The sequence below is a fragment of the Hoplias malabaricus genome, chromosome 15 (assembly GCF_029633855.1).
Source record: "Hoplias malabaricus isolate fHopMal1 chromosome 15, fHopMal1.hap1, whole genome shotgun sequence".
Taxonomy (NCBI): Eukaryota; Metazoa; Chordata; class Actinopteri; order Characiformes; family Erythrinidae; genus Hoplias; species Hoplias malabaricus.
Window position 1 is genome coordinate 30159319 of NC_089814.1, and position 24059 is coordinate 30183377.

Sequence of the window (24059 nt, forward strand, 5' to 3'; positions counted from 1 at the left end):
ATTTTTACCAAAACAAATTATATAAATGAATAATAATAAAAAAAAAAAAACGCATTAATAGGGAGCTTGTCCAACTTGGCTTTAGTTTGAATTATGTGAGGATTTGATGGCATTCAGCCACAAGGGCATTAGTGAGGTCATATACGAATGTTGGATGACGACGTTTAAATCCCAAATGCCGCTCCCAGCTCCTTCCAGAGGTATTGGTTGGTACATCCAGTGTTCCACAGCCCAGTCCTGGAGAGGCAATGAGCACGGTGGACTTTGCTTCACGGTGATGATCTATCGGTCCTATTTTATTTCATGCTTCTTTATGGAAGTTATACAAGTTGTGTAGAATGCAATGACTTGTGTCCACAATGGGTGCTCATTCACCTATATATTACAGTGTATATTAAAATGCTAAATATTTATTTAATTTGCAAATACTGCAGTTTTGCCCGCCCCAATACAAAGTGTCTGTGGCCCCACGACATTAGCAATAATCGCAATTGCAGTAATGCATATCTGTATAAAACAATCTGTGTAATATTACTTTAAAAGGACGCTTTCTCTCACACTAACGTCCACGTCCTTGAGACCTTACCAGGCGGAGTTTTAGAAGGAAGAGCGTGGCCTTGACTGTCATATTTCCTTAATGGGGGGAGACATCGTGGCACGGCTCTGGTAAAGCTCAGCTAAATAAGGTTAATGGGCGTGGCCATTTGCTTTCTGACCAATGAGAAGACGTGACTTCCACGAGTGTGTGGAGGAAGGTGTCCTTACGGGCGGGGTTATGTGCGACGGGGGCGGGGTTACAGCCGGAAGAGTCTCTCTCCGTCTCCTTGTCATTGAGCTCCGGCAGATTTCTGTGAGGAGCGAGAGACGAACAGCAGCGGAGCTGCCGACACAAGACCTCCGGCGAAAAAAATAAAAAACAAAACAACAAGCAACGACAGAGAGTACACGTTTTAAAACGATGAAACCGTCGACGAACGGTTTGCAGCTCCCTGGAAAAATAACTTCGTTTTCTACTCAATGACGTAGCACTGCTCAGATACAGCCTAAAGCTTAGAGAGAGAGGGCTGAGTGTCATTGAGAAGGCAGGACACGTCAAGACGAGGCAGAAAAAGCTGCGAGGCTACTGTTAACCATACAGAGAGGGTTTATTATTTTTTTTAAAGAAAAGCTAATTTTTATTCTTTCACACAGATCAACTCGTCTCTTAACGGTCCTCTCAAAGCTCTGCTATTGTCGAATCGAAGCGGATCCTCCAACCGTCGCCTGGACCAAGGGTAGAGGCAGTAAGGTGAAAAGTGATTTTATTTATTTATTTTCTCTCTGCCGCGGACGTGTTTTGTGTGTTTTTTAATTCCTTGTCCAGAAGGTATTTTACACTGTATTTTATTCGTCAAAGACGTCAACCGTGCTGCGAAAAGCCTGACAAATTAGAAGACGTCATCATTTTTTGTGGGCTAGCCAAAAAAGCTAGCTGCTTCGACGACAAAAAAAGGGAAGGAAATTGTCAGAGCCGTTATAACGTCGAAACACTCGCTGTGTGTGGGCTTCTTATTAAACCTTAGACTTGGTACCGTCGTGGAGAGAAGGTTTGTGGCCGTGTCACCTTCGTGTTTTCAGGCTCAGGGTTCCTCAGCTGGCCTTTTCTCTCCAGTCTGTTAGCCTGTTAGCCAGTGCCGGTTACCTCAGCGCTAGCACAGCGACGTCACGAACCTGTAAATAGCAAAAGCCAATGAGAGCGTGGCTCATCGTTGGATCAGAGGCTTTAAAAGCCCGTCGCCCTTAGCAACCTCCGGTCAGAAGTGCAGGACTGGACGGTACCGACGTGTTTCATCGATATCGTGGTGCTCAACGGTACAGTACGCGTTTATCCAATTTGTCCTCTGAACGCTAAAGAAACCCCGGCATAGTCGGTCCTACATCACCAAATTTGGGTTGTGCAGCTTGGGACACGGTATTGTTCTGTAATAATAAAATAAATCAGTTGTGCTTAAAAAATGAACATATTTTGCCAAACGGACAAAAGAACAGTTCTGCCTCTGCAGCGCCCCCGGGTCCAACTTTGCTGTAGATGATGTGTCGTTGTCCCAGAGTACCATGACATGTCACGTTCTGCCAATCGATCAATCAATGTGACGTCCACTCATTGTATACTAATAAATGTGAGAAGTGTATGAGCCTACAGTGTAGGAGTATTTAGGTGGCGTTTTGGATTGTTTTGTCTAAAAATCATCCCTCCTGTTTTTGAGCATTTTTCAGGGTTAAACTAGGGGTGGAGTTAGCTGTGGAGTGTTGTTACTCTTTAACACCCATCTTATTATTACAATACAATTAATCATGTTTAATATTGTCTTAAGCTTTTTGGATTTCCTCAAGCAAACAGTCCCCTGCTCAGTCTATGTCTGTTAATATTCTGTGATTAAAAGTCTCATGGTCTTTAGATGTAACAGGGTTTCAGTTTGGTCTTTTAGAAGCCGTAAAAAAAAATCTTCACAGGACTAAAGACTTGACAGCCTCTGAACGTCTAAAGATATAAACTTTGATTTTGCAAGGAGTGGGCAACTTGAAGGGTCATTATTTGGAATGTTGGGTGAAAGGAAATTTTAAAAATGATGAAATTAATCTAGAAGCATTTATTAAGTTTAACAAATCTGTTTTGATCTGTTTTAGGATAGAGTACTGTGTGGCGGTTTTAACTGGACAACATAAATGGGGGATTACGGGTTTGGAGTCTTAGTGCAAAACAACACTGGCAACAAGTCCGCTTTCCCGGTACGAATTCACCCCCATTTACAACCTCCGCATCACCATCAGAATGCAACACCCAGTCCTGCTGCTTTTATAAACAACACCACAGCTGGGAATGGCAGCAATGGTGGCTCTCCCTGGCTGTTCCCTGCAGCCACTGCCCACAGCAACATGCAAGATGAAATTCTGGGCTCTGAAAAGCCCAAAACCCAGCAGCAGGAGCTGCAAGATACACAAGAGAAGCAGCAACTCTCCCCTGGGCACCAGGAGGGCGGTATCATCTCTGAGTTGGAGAAGGCCCGCTCGGAGGAGAACAAGGTGGAGAGCGGGCCCTCCGAGGGTACCAATGGTAAGGAGAAGCTCCGCCTCGAATCCCCTGTGTTGACCCCCTTTGACTATCAGGAACCTTCTGGGCTGGGCACAGCTGTCCAGTCTAGCACCTCTTCCTCCCTGACTAGCTTCAACAACTGGTCGGCTGCTATCCCCCCAACCCCTTCCACCATTATCAACGAGGATATCAGCTTCTTCAACCCGGCCGCCTCCGCCAATAACGGCCCGCTGCTGTTCCAGAATTTCTCGCACCATGTCAGCCCAGGCTTCGGGGGCAACTTCTCACCTCAGATTGGCCCCATCTCCCAGCACCACCCTCCACACCCTCACTTTCAGCATCCTCACAACCAACACCAGCAGCACCGCCGCTCGCCCGCCAGCCCACACCCGCCTCCCTTTCCTCATCGCAATGCCGCCTTCGGCCAGCTGCAGCATCTCTCCAACAACCTGAGCAAGCCGCCCTCACCTTGGGGCAGCTACCAAAGCCCTTCGCCCTCTCCATCCTCCACCTCCTGGAGCCCGGGTGGCGGCTATGGTGGCTGGGGAGGCTCTCGGGGCGGTGAGTTCCGCCGAGGCCTGAACGGCGGCATGACCCCGCTAAACTCCATCTCACCCTTGAAGAAGACCTTCCCGAACAATCATGTACCCTCGCAGAAGTACTCACGGACCAGCCCAGGCTTCAACCCCAAGTCCTGGATGGATGAAAGCATTAGCAGGAGCGAGAACATATTTCCCTTCCAGGTATGCGTAAAAAAAAAGTAGTAAATTCAACAAATGTGAACATCTCCATTCTGTTGTTCTTTTGAGTATAGCAGTGGTTTGCCTGTGGCACATCGTGACAGACGTGTAGCTGCTTTAGAGTGGAGGCATGATGCTGTAAGTGCTGTAGGCCTTGATGACTAATGTAGCTCTGCCTCTCTTGTTCTGAAGATGTCTCTTTGAGAGATTTATGGCTGACCTCACCCCAAAAACCAAATCCCCTTTCTGGAAGCCAAGTCAAGTTTAGATAACGTCTGTAAACATGAAATGATTTGTGTCTCTATTGTGTGTCAATGTATAAAACATTGTACAGTGTGTTTAGCTTTTTGTTACTTTCATGTGAAGTGAACCTGTATTCAGTGGAAACCATTTGGAACAAGAATTCCAGTGAAACAGAACCTTATGTATGCAATCTTCAAAAATCCATGAATATAAATAATCCCCACAGTTTATGTTCAGCTGAATCTGTGTTGTTGTTCTAAAACTTCAACCTGAATGTGGCACTTATGAGCTCAGTCAGTCACATGCCCTGCTCCTGTTTGTTTAGAGGTTGTCCACTCTAGTCCAACCAGAGCAGGATTTGACTGTGTATGTTGGGGGTGGGGTAAGTGGACAGAGCGAGTGAGATGGCAAAGAGAGCTTGACAGACTGGCAACACATTAAATAAAGCTTTTCTAGCTCTGTGGTAGGTTACATTCTGAACTTGGAAGCAGTGGGAAAATAAGGTGTAAAGAGATCACAGGGACATGTAGACTTTGAGGTAGTCTGTTGTTGGAAAGAAAAATCTCTATAAGGATTGTTAGTGTCTCTTGAGATTGCTAACTTATCCCTGAGCTGTTGGATCTAAATTTAGTATGCTACAAACTGTCACATTTCTGTGGGTCACTGGCCTCACATGTGTCACGTGCTGCTCTGTCCCTTTAAGCCTGCGCCAATGCCACATAGTTTCCATTTCATTACAGTGAACAGGTGCTTAGATCTTCTTAATGATCTGTTTTTACATTCTCACCATAGCCTAGTCAGGATATATAGGTCACTCTGGCTGTTCTGTAGTTGTGTTTTGGGTTCTGGTTTCTTACAGATTTACTCGTGAAAAAGCAACAGACAGGGATTATTTGATAGCGTTTGCAACCTGAGGCTTCGCTGCGGAGAACAGGCGTCTCTTGTTCACGGCTATCTCCTCCAGCTGGTTGAATACGTGATGTGATTCCGAGCACTGAATAATGACGCTGGAAGTTTCCACAAGACTCTGTGTGTCTTGGCCAAGAATATCTGGTGTTTGGTGTGAAAGCAAAGGCTGTCTCTTGGGGAGTGCACACATACACAACACACTCACACACATACACCCTGGCTGGTGAAATGTGTAATTAAGCAGTTGCTCGGAGAGAAAATGAGAAATGGGAGATGCGATCATTCATGGCAGCGGAGATGGGTCACATGACACTAGGCTAGTGGAGCAAAGACACTGTAAAGGAAAACAAAAAAACAAATATGTCTGATGGGAAGCAAATATTCGCACCAGTATTTACTCCATGCTTGAGGCTCAATTACTGAGCCGCTTGGTAGAGAGACAATTTAAAGATATTTATTTTTCAAACCAGACAGGTCTTTTGTGTGCTTGTTGTAACTGGGTTTATGTGCTAAAGGCAAATAATTTGTTGCACAGCTGTCTCATGGAGGCCCTGAGGGCTAGGTGGAGGCTTTACTGTATTATCAGTACTGAGGATGTGCACAGTTGTCCATACATTTGTGCTTTTTGGGAGGCTTAAATGTTTAAATGTTCACACCCTCTAACTCAACGTTTTGACTTTGTCCCTAAGGAAAGAAATCCTTTTTAACCCGAGGCATGCCACACGTGATTGGCCAGTTTCTCTCCTTGAAAGCTTGCCTAATGTTCTCCTAATGTTTTTAATTTGCCTATGGTGGGTGTGCTTTATGACTACATTTGAGGCCAAGCGCTGTGCACTTGGGCCAGCCAGGTCTTTCACTTTCTAAACCCCAGACATCCTCTTAGCTCTCTGTAAGCTGCACCAAAGCCTTCCGTGATTGCATGGGCATGTACCCAGCTCAGGGTTGGGTCTCAGTTTGGGCACATAACCCAAGGGCCACAGGATACCCTTTGGTGGACTCAGTGCTCCATGGTAAGGGAAATGATGCTTCAGATCAGATGTTTAGCATGTTTATGCATGGTCTCGCAGTTTGCAACAGATTAACTTTTACGTGAAGCCTCATAACTTTTGATTTTATAAGCCTGTCTTATTTGAGCAAGACACTGAACCCCCAGAAGTTCCCCCGGGGGTTGGGGATGCCTGCCCGTGTGTGTTCACAGCCCCTAGTCCACTAGTGTGTGTGTCAAAGATGGGTTGAATGCGGAAGACACATTTCATTGTACGTTGTACAGTGACAAATAACAGCACATTATTATTTCATTCATTCATTGTCTGTAACCGCTTATCCAGTTCAGGGTTGCGGTGGGTCTGGAGCCTACCCGAAATCATTGGGCACAAGGCAGGAACACACCCTGGAGAGGGTGCTAGTCCTTTACAGGGCGACACGTACACTCACACCTACGGACACTTTTTGAGTCGCCAATCCACCTACCAACGTGTGTTTTTGGACTGTGGGAGGAAACCGGAGCACCCGGAGGAAACCCACACGGACACAGAGAGAACACACCACACTCTTCACAGGAGCGGGACTCAAACACACAACCTGCAGGTCCTTGGAGCTGTGTGACTGCGACACTACCTGCTGCACCACTGTTATAATTACATTATTATATTATAATTAACCAGCAACTTAACGCCTTTCCAGTCACTAAGTAAAAATGCTCAGCTAGCTCTCTGACTCTTTTTATAACATTTCAATCAAATCAAAAATAAATCAAAAAATCAATCAAAAATATAGAATGAAAATATTTTTGCTGGCACTCTGGTTAATTTTGAACAGACAACCAGTAACCATCAAACAACACATCTCACAGAATCTTCCTCAAGACAGCTTTATCTTCACATAGATCCACGTGGCTGTGAAAGCTATGGCTATTTAATGCCGTTTCTCTGACTGAGAGGTGGTGCTCCATTTTAATTAGTTTATCATTAAAGTCAATCGCGAGCCCCTGTGGAAACATTTCTCACCCCCTGCCTTTGCAGCCATGCGCAAACGCTGGATTAATAGGCTTTAATGTCACTTGACGTGGAAAGCATTGCAATACCTTTACCCAAAAAAAGAAAAAAAAGTCACATCTCAGCCTTTTTTCCTCAATCCCCCTTTTATTACTTTGGCTCGGAGATTGTGGATTAATGTCATTTTTGAAACATGTAACATACCATATTTAATCATTCTCACCCCATCATTACATCAAGCTTAGACTTCTGTGAATGACTTTGGCTATGATCACTTAACAAGCTTTTAGTGGCTGTGGGTGGGTGCGCTGTAAACCACATTTGTCTGGTGATGGAGGGACCATGCACAACCTAATTATAGAAACCCTTTGTTGACACAACAGATGAACCAACCCTCCCAGTTTCCCAGTGAGGAAATGCCTGTTACTACCTTTTTAAAATAAATATGCGTCATGTGACAGAATTTGTTCTGTGTCGTCATCATTGGCGTCATTTGAAGGCTTCATTCTAACCCTCTCAGGAAGTGTAGTGGGCAATGATTCTGAAGATGGCCTTTGACCTACTCTGGTATTTTGAATCATTGTGCTAGCACACTCCACAAGAATAAGTGCAGTATATGAGGAGTCTCTCTCTCTCTCTAATCTCATGAGTGGTGCTTAGAGGGTCAGAGCATATGCTGAATCGTGACTGCAATGGTGCATAGCCTACGGTGAGTCACGTGTTAATATCTCTGACAACAGAAACCGTGCTGCTGACAGGAAGCTGTAGGATGTCCCTCCCCTCTCGTTCTTTACCTGGGAGACCAGACTGTCTTTGTCTTTCTGTTATAGAACAATGGCTGAATGGCTTGTTGGATGAGTCGAATGACAGAATTCAGAATCTCTCTTCTCATTTTGGGAAGACACAGAGCATCATTTTCCATCTGCAGTTAATGTTTATATCAAATTGTTTGGATTGATTGATAAAAATGTGATGAGTTGACTTGGGTTAATAGCTGTTAATGGCACACCTGTTATTTTCAAACTGGAGTGGACCTCCACAATATAACCTAGCGTTATTAAAAAAAGGAAAAAATAAATATTAAAGTCAATACCTGCCTGGAATTATTAATACTGGAGTAGATTAAAAAAAAAAGAAAGAACAGGCAGTCTGCAGAAAAGGAAAAGAAATAACAAAGAATAACAAAATCCACAAACTTAAACACTCTTCTGCAGTGATCCTTGCACTCCATAGACTAACTGAAATAAATCATGAGTCAATGGTTTTCTGAGCTTTACTGAAATAATGAATTATTGGAATGAATGTAATATACTGGACAATAACGAAAAGTAATCATTTCAGTAGTCCAAACCTCAAAAAAATGGTGGTTGCTTCTCATCTTGCTGTGAAATACAATGAGACAGTCATAAGCTCATTGTTTATTCATCATTCAGTCATTTATTCATTCATTTTCTGTGACCCCTTCATTGTCATCAGAGTTGTGGTATGTTCGGACCCTACTTGGAGTTTCTGGGTGTAAGGCAGGATCACACCCTGGACAAGGCAGCAATCAGTTTCTCTCAGTAGTTTGTTTGAAAACATCAAAAACTGTGTGTATGCGAATGCGCGTTAAGCCAAATGCTGCACAAAGTGACACGGATGTTGTGAAAACAGTCCCCTTTTACTTTATTTATCATGATTTTATTGGCATATTTTTGGTCATGTCAAGCAGAACATGCTGAGAAGCTTTTTTTTAGTACACAATTGTCCTGAGATTCATATTTAGTTCCATAGAAACAAGGCTATGTGAGAGCACCTGTTTCAGTGCTTTGTGCTCCATAGTGACAGCATTTGCTTTTGGAACACCAGATGCTCTCAAATATCATTGCCTCTGTGATTCGGCAAGGGTGCTTTATCAAGTGGACTGACCATTTCACCCTAAGAAGGGCTCCAATATCAAATCCAAAATAATAAGGTAGAAATTAAAAGATGGAAATGAAAAGAAAATCCCTCTTGTTTTCCTCCTTTTTTTTTGGTGTATTTGGTTTATTGTTCCTGCCTTGCACTCAGTATTTCTGGGTAGGCTCCAGACCCACCGTGACCCTGAATTGGATAAACGGTTACAGATGAATGAATGAATGAAAAATTCTTATTATATTGCGGATACTGTTTTTCTTCTCTCAGAAATGATAGTTAGGGTTCAATGCATGGCCAGCCCTCAAGCTTAGGATTAGCTCAATACCGCCATTGAATTTGAGTTAAGATAATGGCATGTTTATGAATGTCATTTGTGTGGCGTTTTTGTATGTCTGCTGATGCAGTGTGGTAGAGTAAAATTGCTAATCTGTGAGCACATATTTTTATAATTTCTATTAAGACATTACTGAATTTGGTCACTAGTCTTGACAGGGGACATAACATACTAAAGCTGTATTATGAGGGAGCAGTCAGATATAGTAGGTACCATTGATTACATTAGTTTACATGAGTCTTTCTCCATACAACACTACCATTTGGGGAAAATGTCTTATACGAATAGCCTAATAAATATAAAATTTATTCGTGTGGGCAGTGAACGAACCAAGAAATTGGTAGCTGTCAGGAACTGAAATACTTGCTTTACCTATTTGCTTGCTTTCAGGTTGTTTATTAGGTTTATGGCTCACTTCGACAGGTTTAAACATAGACAAAGCTTGTAGAATAATTTATTGCTGCTAAGTTCTGTTTTTGTCAGATGCCACCGTGGGCAGGTTTTTATGACCTTTTTGAATACTTTCCTTTCCCAGCCATATTTGTGACCACATACGTAGTTTATAGTTAATCATTGGACACGCCACGCAGTGCAGAATTAAGGAGAATAATTAAGACTTGAGCTTGCTTCGTAAGAGTAAATAACAAGTGTGAATAAGTTAAGAGACAGACTTTTGATTGAACAAAAGCCCAGGAACTTGAAATCAATTGCAGATGGAAGCGATATTCCCACTGAGATGTGGGATATGAGAAATGTCATCATAGTTTTATTCTCGTCCACTAATGGTCATCTTCCCCTCCTCTCCCTGCTGCACAGGAGCGCACTCGATCATTCGATGGCTTCAACATGCACTCCCTGGAGAACTCGCTCATCGACATCATGCGAGCCGAGCAGGACACCTTGAAAGGTAAGATAAGAGTCAAAAGAATGAAGTTCTTTAGGTATGGCCAAAAAAACATCGTCCTTCCCTTCAGCTGTCAGCTCGTTGCAACCTCTTGCACGTGATTGAGTGTGTTGCTTTTGCTTGTGTTTGAGATGATGTTTAGTTAGTCTTCATAGCTGTCAGTCTAATATGCAATAGTAGGAGCTTCTCTTTTGTGCAAGGTTATGCTGTGTACAATCTTCGTTTCGGTGAAAGTGGGTTCGTTATTACTCAATCAGTCTTGTGTTCCCCTTTCTCTTCTGATTGCAAGTCACAAGGCACTTTGCTGGCAGACTCACTTTTGAAATGTAAGTGGACGTGCCGGTTAATAACCCCATTTGAGTATATAAACAAAAAAAAAACCTATATTAAATCTATTATACCTACTGCTGCCCATGTAACTCTCTATAGTAGATGTGAATGTGTGAATGAAATCCAAACCTTCTGCCATTTTTCCCCGTCTCATATTCTCCAGTGTCCAGGAACAGCAGGCCCTTGTCCTTGACAAATTTTCTTAGTGGCTTTCGGAAACCTGGAGATTGCCTTGTCATCAGACAACGTCTGATTCTTTCTTTTTGTGAGTGAACAAGCAGCTGCCAAAACCTGTTCATAAGATCTGAGACACTGCTCAAACAGAGCAAGAGAGAAAATAGAAGCACTGTGCTGACCTACAAATGGCAGTACAGTGGAACCGTTCCGTGACCCGGTTCGTAAGTAGAAAAGTTCGTTTCTCGAGTCAGTTTTCCCTATTTAAAATAATGGAAAAGCAATTAATGCGTTCCAGCCCCCACCCCGAAAGTCACCCTTTTTGCACTGATATATGTTTACAACACTCTCAAATTAGTAAAAAAATACATGTAGCGTTACTAAAAATAAAAAAGAAATACAGTGGTAACAGTGATAATAAAGAAATAAAGTTTGAAGTGGTTACACATCGCTACCTTGAAGACGTGACGACTGGCTGGAGGAGTAACACAGGCACTGGCTGTATGACAGGAGGTGGGGGTGGGTGGAATAACGGAGAGTAGGTGGGTGAATGTGGGGAGACAAAGCGTAGATATGGCTTAACTTAGCACGAATTACGATGTCTGCTATTTACACTGATGCTAAAGCTACAATTTGCTAATCTTAAAAGCTCACTCAAGTCTGGGCGCTGGGAGACTCGTCTATTGGGGTCAGTGGCCATTTCCAGCCGTCGGCTCGGCGGAGGCTCTGGTTCGTTTCTAGAGTCATGGTTCGTTGGTGGAGGCAAAAAATATTCAAATGCCCGGTTCGTATCTTGGAAAGTTCGTTAGCATAGGCGTTCGTTAGTAGAGGTTCCACTGTATTGCTGTGTAGCAGAGCTTAGCCTTAGGACTTTATCCACAATGCTGATTCTGACACTGAAGAGATCTTTACAAACTCATCATCACGCAGTTAGGAGAAGCGAACAAATTACTTTAAAGGATCTTGACGTTTATTTCTGTAATCTGACATTACATTGAAATTATTATTATTTTTTTTTTTTTAGAAGTTCAGTAACAAAGATCCAGTAAAATGTATCATTCAGCAACATCTTTCTACCACTTTAGCCTGGCTGATTTAGTTTCAGCGTTATTCTTTCTGCAGGTTTTCTTTGAGGATGTAAGCTATATCAATTTCTTCCCTTTTCTTGATGGAGGAGTAAATATATCAATACATCAATATAGATAGACGTTCAAACGGTGGAAGATCAAAGGAGAGTTTTTCAGCTCATCACTGTTCAATTGAAGCACTACCTGGTATAATGAACTTTGGTGTTTTGGTGATGCTAAGCTTTTCTCTGAGCTTTGATCTAGCTCATCATGAAGCACATTTACTTTCTACCAGTACAGGTATTGCAAGAAAATTAAAATACAGCCACATAGCCTGTCTTGTGTTCAGCTGTTCTGTCGTCCACCTTCCTGTGGGTTGCACTTTCATTTGCCCTACTTACACTTAGATTTTGATTTGTTTCCAGGAGAGTGTGTTCATACTGAAATGATCTTTATGATGGAAGTTCCACTAATTACAACATAATTATCTCTACAGCCCCTCCAAATGTTAAATGGTGTCTCTGAAACAGACCGACATTGGTGTAATATCACGCCTAATTCATACCCTCCCACACTGAGAACTGTGTAGTTGACCCCTTAGGTGTGCACCCATTAAGCTTGGAAAGTTGAGGCTAAACAAGTAATGGAATGAGAAAGATAGAAACTGTGGTGTAAAAAGCTTTGAAAGGCTTCCAGCTATTGTCCCATGCCAGTTGACTCTGGCATGGGACAATAGTTGTCTCTCTCTCTCTCTCTCTTTCTCTTTCTCTCTCTCTCTCTCTCTCTCTCTCTCTCTCTCTCTCTCTCTCTCTTATTTATATATATATATATATATATATATATATATATATATAGAGCTGGGAACATATTAAATATATTTTGTAAAGCAAAAGCAGCGTGAATTAAAAAAAAATTTTTAGGACTCAAACTATTGGTGAACATTTTTCATTTAAGAATTTAGATCATGTACATGACTGTTATTGTTTTTTTAAGGACATATATATTATATTGTGGTTTGAACTGACATTAGTTACTGAATCTTACAAACTCTGCATTGCTTAATTTGTTGACTGCAAATTACAATGAATTTTTGTTTTGAAGTTAAATAAGAATGTTGAAACAGCAGGAAAGAAAATGTTTCCTGAAAGGAAACTACCTACATAAGTATCGGTTTATCATTGGAATCTGTTTAGTCAGTTGAAGGCCTGTGGTCACATTACACCTAGCTCGCTGCTTAGCTCAGTTAATCAATTTTTGTTTTTTTTAAAAAAGGTCTGTCATACTCTGTAAGCATACTTACATACAAAATGTTTTTTTTAAATCAAATAATTTGTGCTTCAGATTTTCAAAATAGACACCTGTTTATGAAAAATGTTGACAAATAATTAAATATAACAAATGTTATATAGTATATTTACATATGGTACAACAAACCATGCATCGCCAGTTGACACACACGTCTATACACCTTTAAACCATGCAGTAAATGATTTATACCCTTCTCTCAAAGGTCGCCTCGGATTCACCCATCCAGGAGGAGACAGCCCTTTACCCATAAATGGTGCGTAGATGGATTTTATTGCTTTATTGCCCTAGTGGCTTAAACCTCTACAAGCAGATGGACAGGCCCAGTGAGCTGTGTGTTGACACAGTCAGCAAGATTAGCAATGTGTTTGCGCCTAGGAAGCACTACTCATGCTTTGACGCTATGCTTTGTTTTTGTTTTTTTTAGTGGAGGTGGTAAACTCTGTCCCGCTAATTTATTATCCAATGGTTTCTTTACTGTTAGCCCTTGCACCCTCAGTTGAAACATTCTAGATTATTTGCATAGATTTCAAACTTGTGCTAATGCAAATATTTATAATTTCTCAGCCTTGCTCCAAATCAGGCGAATGAAACCCTATGTTTTCAGAGGCTCTGCTGTACTATTCTGGTTTCCTTCTCAACCTCATTATTAAAAAATGTGTTTGGCTTTCTTTAACTGCTTTGCGCGTTTTGGTCAACAAAAGGAGGTTTAGCTGAAGTCAGAGAATAAAGTTTTTTGTTTCTTTCTGAGCTTCACACCTAGCAGTGCTCTTGCAATATAAGACTGCAAGTAAACTGTGGATAAAAATACTGCTGTTTGAAAAGTTTTAACTTTTGCAAGGCTGACACAAGTGTGTGGGCCATGAGGATGTTTGGTTTGGCCTGCCTCAAAGTTACATGAAACCCATCCTCTCAGAGATGAAAGAACTATTTTACATTATATACAACTTATTATTTTGGTTTTTATTTTGGTGTGGGGGATTTTTTTTAACTGTGTCTCTAAGTGATGTTTAAAACTATATAGTGTAATGTTTGGAAATACATTTGGAACCCACCTTTCAAAGACATTTGGGCTGTATTGATTGCAATGTCTAGAAACCTTTCACTTTTGCAGTTTTGGAAATGCTGGCTAAGTGTGCACTCTTATTTGCAAAGGCATTGCATGGAACCTCCCTTTTGAAAAATGTATACATTTTAGTAGCTGGAGTTTGGACTTTGAGACACGTATAAACTGAATCTCGCTCATGATGAAGTTGCAGTGGATCGACATTCTTTAAAGGCATTTGGACAACTTTAGGCATCAGGCCAGCAGAATCTAGATAGTTTCCCCGCAGTGTTTGAGCTCTTCTTGGTCCTGCCAAACAGGAGGTAATAATGGAAGGAATGAAGAAGTGTTGATATAGTCCAACCTCTGTTTGGTGTGTAAACTGCACCATAAGAGAGAAACCTTTTGTTTTGTGTTACAACTTAGCTTTTGCTAATGTCCATTTAAATTAAAAAAATAAATTCCCAAATTTCAAATGTCACCACTGTGGATGGGTTTGTTAGGGACATTAGTTGTTTTTTAAATGGAATGAAAGTAATGTAGAGCAAACAAACATTGCCCCATGTGTTCCCTCACATTTGATCTTATTTTACATGCAGCAAGGAATTATGGGAGGCGACGAGGTAAAGAACAAACTTTTGACAAATTCAGAATGAGCAGAAATAATAATAATAATAATAATAATAATATGAACATTAAAGATTTAGAAAATGGTGCCAATGTCTGCATGAGAAGTTTGTGGGGAAAATGCTAAATTGTTTGCATGTACATTTGTGGTCTCTATCTTCATTTGTGTGCTTTTCTGCATCTCTCTTGCCATATTTCCCTAATTTTTAGTGGAAAGCAAATCTAGTCAGTGCTTTTCTATGCTTTTACAGATATATTCACAAGCACACCCACATGAACACACATTTTTATTCTAGTAGTGTGTAGTATATTTGATAATGAATATCACATTATAAAAATTTCAGAAATTTATTGTAAAATGTATTTAAACACATTTATTAAGCAATTTAAAAATTCAGTGGCATATTATTCTGTAAACGTATTTACATGTAATGTGAACTATAACAAGGGCACAGTTTCGTTTATGCAAAGCGCTGAATAGCAAAACCATGTAGTTACAAGCCAGTTCCATTTAGTGCTATGCATCTAAAAACAGAACTGAACAATACACAGATAAACCTGCGGTATGCACATGTAGCAGTAACTATTCTGGGCCCTGCAAAACAGTGCTAAATATTGTTTCAAACTCTGGTTTGTCAGACCACTTTTCTCACATGTGTAACTTGCAATTATGTTTATATCCACAACCATTAACTGCAGCTCAAATTTAGTAAATAATGTGTTGCCATGTGATTGGTCAAACACAATGCTTCCACCACATTCATTTACATAAAGGTTAGCACTGCAGAACTTTCCTGGCGATGCCACAATGTGATGAAACTCCCTGTAGATATGAATTGGTCGATATGGTAGTGGACATGTAACGTGAGAGGAAACCGAAGTGCAGCAAGTAAGCTAAAGGCTGACACTAAGACGTTATTTACAGCTGCTGTTGACGATATTCTTGACGATAAATTGATGCAGGATTTTTTTTAAGGCATCTGGAACTACTATTATTTTCCAAATTTATATAGCTAAATGTAATAGCATTAGCATGTTTGTGCTGTACACACGCTGCGTTATCTGTGTGTGATTTTTGGTTACCTTTATAAAAGCAATGGCAAAAAAAAAAAAAAGTGCTAAAACTATGGAATGGCCACATTTGGGGGAGGTCCATTCATCATTTTTTTCTTTGTAGGTAGTTAACGCATCACAGATATGACACAAAACATTTTCTAATACACAGTAGTGACATAATTGTTCACAAAGACAGCATGTAAGTGTGGTGTTTCCATATAAGCCAGGGGTAGTAAAAGAATTTCACCTGGTATACCACACTAACTAGAAACTAAACTTCTTACATAAACTCTCTCAAAAAGTAGCTCAGACCGGCTTTATGTCGTGTCAGTAGAAAATATCTGCTTTAGTTTAAACCTGGGAACACACGGCATGGAATAACATAACAACACCACTAAAGCTCAGGAACAGGCCGTCCCAGATGTAACGTAGCATGGGTCCCAGCACCCCAAAATAGTACAGAGAGAAAGGGACCAATAATAGAGAGGCAGGATCTTCAGATGGTCAAGTCAATAGTTAAAAACTGCTGCTCTGTTTTCACTCAGAACAAAAACAGAAGAACATGGCTTATTGTTTTAAATTAATTTATGAGGAGGAGAGTAGCTTGTGTTAAAGCTGTGTTTTCATTTTAAGACTCTTGCAAATGCATATGAATTCATTCCACTCAAAATCAAAAATTAATTTTTTGCTTCTATAAGTCTCTCCATTTGCCTGATGTAATTTGCATTTCTGCTGTCTTAGTTTGATTAGTGTTTCAGTTAAAATCACCAAGCACAGGTACTGACCTCTATGTGGACCTTTTCCAGGTCACTCATCCCTTTTCCCAATGGAGGATGGCTTCCCAGACGAGGAGAGGGCTGAGCAGAGCCTGCCTGGCCTGAGCTCCCCCCACTGCTTTCCCCACCAAAACGGAGAGAGGGTTGAGCGCTACTCCCGCAAGGTCTTTGTGGGTGGCCTTCCCCCTGACATAGATGAAGGTATTAGCCTATCGACTGAGACTGTTATGGTGCTGTTTATGTTAAGCACATTGTTGAAAATTACTGTTGTTTTCCTGAGTTCCCCAAGCCTTTGAGTAAGTCGCTTGTGCAATATTATTGTTTTTCCAGATGAGATTACTGCTAGCTTCCGTCGCTTCGGGCACCTGTTTGTGGACTGGCCCCACAAGGCTGAGAGCAAATCTTACTTTCCACCTAAAGGTGAGTGAAGATCTTTAACACAGCGGGAGCACAGACTGTGCCAAAACCGTTCTGAGAATTTTTAAAGCTTCAGGCATGTAGACTGCAGGTTTATCTCACTGTACTTTTGCTTGTGATTAAATGATTTATTTTTAATAAACTAAGGGCATCTAGTCACTAATGGATATTGACAGATTCAGATAAGTGCTTGTCTAATATGCCAACGGTGGTTTGTTTTCCCCAAAAGGTTATGCCTTTCTCCTGTTCCAAGATGAGAGCTCTGTTCAAGCTCTGATTGACGCTTGCATTGAAGAAGATGGAAAACTTTATTTGTGTGTTTCCAGCCCCACCATTAAAGACAAACCTGTAAGAGTGCTTTTCTACATGGTCCTAGATTTTGCCATTTTTCAGGGTCAAAGTAACAAAAGTAGAATTAGCAATATATAGCGCTGGAATTTTGCTGAAGGCTTTCATTTTAACTTTTCATTGAAAAAAGAGACTCTGAAAACCTCGCTTTCTGCTCTAAATATTTGTTTTTTTTATTAGATTAGACGTTGGATGTGTTTTTAGAGCTTGAATGTGGGTGTAAAACAAAAGTACATGATACGTGTAGCAGTTAAAAATGCATTTACGTTTCTCATTTTTATTACAGACTACTGATTTCACTTTCCTTTTTCATTTCAAGTGCGCTTCAAGAGCTGACTGCACGTTTCTGTTTCACCCAGCTGTAAGCCATTTCACAGAGCTGCCGTTCTCTATTAAACAGGTCCAGATTCGCCCTTGGAATCTGAATGATAGTGACTTTGTGATGGATGGATCTCAGCCCCTGGATCCCAGGAAGACCATTTTTGTGGGTGGAGTACCACGTCCTCTTCGTGCAGGTATGCTGAGGAGCACAAGGTGTTTTCCCAGTTGCCATTTAAAAAAATGACACGAAGGTTGATCTTAAAATCATTGTCCCATTAGTGTTTAATGTATAAGGAGCTATTGATAAGATTAAATGTGGATTTCTAACTCATTTGTATAGTCTTGCTGATTCTAACAAGTGTGAATGCGCGTTCATGTGCATGATTGTATTTGTATCTTTTGACCACAGTGGAGCTGGCTATGATCATGGACAGGCTGTACGGTGGAGTGTGCTACGCAGGCATTGACACAGACCCAGAGCTGAAGTACCCTAAGGGAGCAGGGCGGGTCGCCTTCTCTAATCAGCAGAGCTACATTGCTGCTATCAGCGCTCGTTTTGTACAGCTGCAGCATGGAGAAATCGATAAACGGGTCAGTGCAGGCTCCCACCACAGCCACACTCGGGCACTCCCCTTCCACCACCCATAACGCCACACAGAATAAAACACAATATTTATTAGAACTACTATCTACTGAACCTGTACTTGTTTTGGTATTGAAATATTTGTGTTGGTTAGACTACAAATTAAACAAATGCCATTAAACACATGAGATATGTCATATGCTAAGTTTGTGATTGTACCAGTTGAATTCCTCCCATCACAACCACACGTAAATAACTGTGTGTGAATAAGGCGTAATTTGACTAGGAACTGTAACCCTGTGATGTCCTTGAATATAAATGTGAAAAGGTCTAATGGCAGCTACAATCAATCTTTCACAAATTAATAAATCCATATGTTATTACTAGGCCTGGGTGTGCTTTGGCGCTCTGTTATCCTGTGTTTTAGGGAGACTGTCTGTTGTGTGGTTTTTATAAGTAAGGTTAACACAGGTAAATCCAGCATTGGAGTGATCCAGCATTGCACATTGGGTGTGAAGGATCCAGGGAGTGCACCGACAGTCGTGATTTACGGACAAGAGAGTGAGCAGGAGTTGGGGGGAGTGAGTGAGAAAGCGAAAGGGAGACAATATTTGTCCATATAAATATACCGGATCAATGTAAATAGACTCCAGAATGCATATGCTTCAAATTTCAGAGGTGGATGTGGCTCAATTAAGCACTTTTCCATCAACAAGGAACCGGAACAGCTCCAGTTTGAGAAAACCCCAGCCCTAATTATTACTTAGAAAGGCTGCGTTTTGTGGTATTTGTCAGCATTTTTAATTTCCCGATCTCTCTGCAGGTGGAAGTGAAGCCATACGTCTTGGACGACCAGCTGTGTGACGAGTGTCAGGGGACGCGGTGTGGAGGCAAGTTCGCTCCTTTCTTCTGCGCTAACGTCACCTGTCTCCAGTATTACTGTGAATACTGCTGGGCGGCTATCCACTCACGAGCTGGCCGAGAGTTCCACAAACCCCTGGTGAAAGAGGGTGGGGACCGACCCCGCCACATCTCCTTCCGCTGGAACTGAGGTTACAGGCTGGGAGATAGACAGGGGAGAGAAGGCAAGGAGTCGCAAAATCATCGTCTAAATAAATGCACTTTTCTGTTGCTGGTTCCTTTTTAATTTAATTTAAAGAAACACATTTTAATTTGTCATTTAATATAAAGTTGGGAGAAAAAAAAAACGGATGTGTATCCAAAAATGTTCAGGAAAACAAAAAAACAATATGTAATGCATCTCTGTTGTTTTGGTAATCCCATTAGATTTACTTTTCTTACGGCACAAACAACATGAAAATATTGAGTATTAATATAATTTGTTATTGAGTATCTGTTTAACTTTAATTGGCTGTTTGTTCATATTGGATCACAAGTATTACATTTTCTTTTAATTTGTTTCAAAAGGCTATAGTGCAGACATGACAAAAAGGTGTTGCTGATGAAGAGTGCACTTATTTCTTTGTTGAATATAGTGCAGATGCAGTGTAAGACCCCAGTGTTTTAACCAAAGCTTAATCACAATTGGGTTTGTAAGAACGGCAAAACAAAATCAAACAAAGAGAAACAAGAAGCTTCCGAAATGTGGATCGTCTCAGTAGATCAAATATTGGAATATTTTATCGTTTTAAGACCAATGCTAATACCTAATGCTTTTTGACAACTATTGATGCCGCATCAGATTTCTGGGTTTAATTTCCATTTTGAAATGCAAGAAAACTTATACCTCAAGCTTAGCTGCTAGTTTGTTGAGTAAGACGTAGAAACCAAGCTGGTCACCCCCTTTCCACGTTGACCACAGAAAAGGGAAATGACATCGGCAAAAGGCACAATTAGAGATCTGCGCTGTCACTTCCTGATTTAAGAAAAAAATTATTCCAACAATAGTTGGAAAACTGAACCTAGCATCCAAATGGGGAATTAATGGCGTTAAAAGAGCTGTAGTCCGCCTACAGGCTGGTTCAGCAGCAAGGAATCTTAATCTGTTTGTGGCCCAGCTGCACTAAAACCAGCTTTAGATTTCTTAAGGGCTGTCGGCAGCAAGCAATTTTGACTTTGTCTCACAACGTGTGCATATTTCCAAGCCTTTACCCAACCCACAACACTTCAGACCTGAAGAGACAAACATAATAGCAAAAAAAATACAGTGCTGAAGACCTTTAAGAGAAAAGAACGACAGAACCATATACCTCCTGTTCTGCAGCATCTGTGCTGACTCAGCCTGAGTTAGAAGCATAACTGAAGGTAGTCCTCACATCGCTCCACTCTCTCCACAGACCCCACCCAGACCCCCCCACCTCCACCTAAAACACAAGCAGGTCTCCCTCTTTGACCTGCTACATACAGGTTTTACTTTCAGATATTAGGGAACCAAAGATGGCTGTATAGCATAGGAGTGAGTATGCAGCTCACTCTTCTTTCCTACTCCAAACAAAAGTTTCCTTTCAGTTTATTTATGCTTATGCCCTCCTTCTCTTGCCCCTGCCCCACTCCACCTCATTCCATTCAATATTTAAGAGCAGATGAACTCCAGTAAACCAAAGATTGGCCTTGAATTGATAAGCATGCAGTCAAAATCCACAGTAACACTAGTGAAAAAAACCCCACTGAGCCCAGTGCACACTGGTCTTTCCACAAGTCCACCTGCTTCTTTTCCAAAGGTCAAAAAAACGGACACACGTTGTTCAGCAATCGGGTATTGTCTTGAAGAAATCGATGCTAGCCGTCAGGTTTTGGGAGATTAAACGTATCGCTTTGAACATAGCATCCAATTTGGTTGACGATTACAAGCTTTCAGTATCCGATTCTGCTAGCGTAAAAGTCAGGGAGATGGTAATGAATTATAACTTGATACACTAGTGAGAAACTTATCCTCGTGTTGGCTTGATGGTGTTCTAGAGCACCCTTTCAGCACCATCACATAGGCTCGTGGGTGTGGTGGTTGAACATTTTAGACGTTAAACAGTTTTTGAAGAATTTGCTGTTAATGAGATGATAAAGATTATTTTATACATGGCCTGCTGATTTTTGGTACAGTGTTTTCTAGCTAAATTATTTTGTCATGCACATATAAGCATTTATTATGCACTACTTTTCTAAATACTTTTTTTTTTTTCTTTTTCAACAGTCATTTTAGGCACATTTTTCACAAATGGGAAAACTCCTTTTTGCAATACCTCAATTTTTCACATTGTGAAAGGTAGCTTTTGTACTTTTGTTACTGAGAGATCTGCATATATGGAAATTTTCATTTAAGAGAAAAAAAAAGTTGAGTGATTTTAATATATATTATTTTCAATTATGCTTTTTATACATTTCAGTGCTGAGGAATCTTTACAACTAAGCGCACACTTGCGTTGATGCGACTTCAAATCTGCAGAGGAAAGATCAAAGTATACCGCTTAAGGTCTTGGATCTTGTACACTAGATTTTAATGAGAAAAAAAAGTGTGTTTTTATATATATATATATATATATATATATATATATATATATATATATATATATATATATACTTACACACATACACATATATATAATTTAAACAACAGCATGGCAAGAACCAGTTGTCATTAAATTAATGTTAATATTAAAAATGGTTATCCTAGTTGGAAAAAAGTTAAACTTTGTCATTTTGGTTTCCTCTTCCATAGCTGGAATATAAACTATAATAATATAAGGAGAATGCTAAATTTGGTTAATGTTTAGGCTGACTCTCATATCACAAGAATGGATGTTTGATGTTTAGATATTTTAACATTTGAAAATATATATTCTTGAACTGCCAACTAGCTCCTATTGTAATCCTTAGCATGCATGATGAGAAGAGAAAAAAAAAAAACGTACATGAATTAGCTATTAAAATTAATTGTTGTGGTTGTGCACCAGATGTTTCTAAACATTTAATTTGTTAAGGACACCCCACACCCTGCGCCCGTCCTATATGTTATTCTCTATGCCTTCCCCATAATCCAGTATCTTCAGGATGCACAGATAAAGCAAACATTTAAAGCGAAGAGAGAACTCTACGAAAATTAATTAGCAGTGCAGGACGAGAGCATCTTATCGGACGCTGATGAAAAGAACTTGAGAACTTCATCCCTACTGTCTGTTTGAAGTAAAATCACAACCTATTTGGAGGAAGGGGAACATTAAGACTTGAATGTGGTAAATGTTGCAAGTTAACTTCGAGTTGTTATGTGCAATACTTTTTTTGAACTTTTTTCCAGATAAAGACTCTTTGCAATGTAATTCTTTAATGCCATTTTTAATTGCTGACATTTAAAGAAGATGTTAATATGTTTTTCACAGTCATTTTCTACTGTTATTGTAATCCTTTTCATGCTGGTGTTTGTAAAAAAGAAAAGAAATCAAACTATTTGTACTAATATAAATAATTGAAGTTATTTTTAAAACATTAAAGGTTTTGTGCTCATTTGCTTATTTTGTTTATTTCAAGCTACTGTGATTGATTGCATTGTAATTATTAGGTCAATAATGTATTTAGCTGTTTATTGGTATATTTTTAATTGGAATGTATAATTAATTTTTATAATTTTGATCAGATTTTTGTTATATTTTTGAGGTGAAGCTTTTAATATGTTAAAGTGTCTAGTTTTTACTAATTGCTATATTGTGCTCCACAATATATGGTTCACATTTTCTGAAGGAAAATAAATATTTAAATATCTGTCTGTTAATGATGTTACTTAATGGCAAAATTTCAATAGTTTTTAACTGTGTATGGGAAGGTTGTTGTATTTATTAATAGCATTTTTTTACTTAAGATATCACCTTAATTTTTATTGTCATTTCACTTTATAAGTTCCTATTTTTGTATTTTTCTTTCTAATTAAGTTATGTTATACAAATGTCCATATTCTAGGAGTTGGTCTGTAAGTGCTAGTGAAACAAAAAGAAAAATCTAATGTTATTTAATTGTTTGCAGCCAACTATTTATAACAATATGCATAATTTTTAAATATTTGTAATGTGAAATGTTGAATGAATAAATCTTAACTGTGACATGTTCATGTTGGTTATTTCTGTAGACCTTTTCTTGCTGGTTCCTGGTATGCTGCCTGATTCTACTTGTTCTCTGATGATTGTCTCTACTGGAGCCCCTGGATATTTCAAGTATGTTGCAATATTGAATGTCCCTGGGCTTCAGAGCACAAATACACACTGGAATTCACACTGAATGTGTACGCTAGGACATGTAATGAATGCATCGTAATCACACATTGTTCATATTTTGGAGAATCCTTCTAATGAGAATTTGGGATCTTTTCAAATGCCGTGGTTCACAGAAAGCTTGTGTGATTCTATTGAAAAACAGTAACCAGTAGAATAGGGAGCTGTAAGGCAGTTTGGTTCCAAGTGTCAGTCGGTGGAGTCGCCCCAGTGGAGCTGTCGCTACCTTCTGGGATGAGTTTGAATAGTGTTTTTGATTCAGTATTAGTAAAATAGTATTTTAAGTGAGCTGTTCCATTTTGAGAAGGTACTAACATACCTTGCTTATTCTCTTCTCGCTGAATGCACTCATCAGTGTCCAATATTACGTGTAAAACCTTTCCAGAAGAAAAAAAGTCGAGACAATCTACCCATCAATGCAGAAGAAATATTGAATGAATTACTGTGCATGAATTTTGTCTTGGGAGCAATTTCTAGTCGCTCTAACATCTTCAGAATGTGCAAAGATTAAATGCACATTATTATGAAAGCTCATACTCAGTATTGCCATCTGGTGTTTAGAATGTTATCTGGACAAGCTGCTCTGTCATTCTGAGTACTGCGCATACGCCACTTGTTCATTGGTTGCACCTTTATGTCCAGAGTCGAAGCAAAATACCAGCATACCATTTTTATAACCAAACTGCAAATGGAAATCATTTTAA

The 24059-nt window shown here is 40.0% G+C and overlaps 1 protein-coding gene across 5 annotated transcripts; it reads left to right on the plus strand.

Moving 5' to 3' along the window:
• Nucleotides 1-862: 862 nt before the first annotated feature.
• cpeb4b (cytoplasmic polyadenylation element binding protein 4b) lies at nucleotides 863-21621 on the plus strand. 5 transcript variants are annotated; one of them, XR_010795458.1, is made up of 13 exons: nucleotides 863-1288; nucleotides 2668-3816; nucleotides 10006-10096; nucleotides 13175-13225; nucleotides 14614-14637; nucleotides 16504-16674; nucleotides 16804-16893; nucleotides 17120-17238; nucleotides 17639-17753; nucleotides 17969-18150; nucleotides 18966-19227; nucleotides 21291-21362; nucleotides 21484-21619. XR_010795458.1 is itself a non-coding variant. In XM_066645171.1 (12 exons), exons 2-11 carry the CDS (start codon nucleotides 2707-2709, stop codon nucleotides 19191-19193), a joined length of 2181 nt encoding a protein of 726 aa, XP_066501268.1. In that variant the 5' UTR covers nucleotides 863-1288; nucleotides 2668-2706; the 3' UTR covers nucleotides 19194-19227; nucleotides 21291-21621. The 5 variants fall into 5 exon arrangements, 4 of the variants coding, with proteins under 4 accessions (XP_066501268.1, XP_066501266.1, XP_066501269.1 ...); XM_066645171.1 differs by having other exon boundaries at nucleotides 21291-21621; XM_066645169.1 differs by lacking the exons at nucleotides 21291-21362; nucleotides 21484-21619 and having other exon boundaries at nucleotides 18966-21014.
• The last annotated feature ends 2438 nt before the right edge of the window (nucleotides 21622-24059 follow it).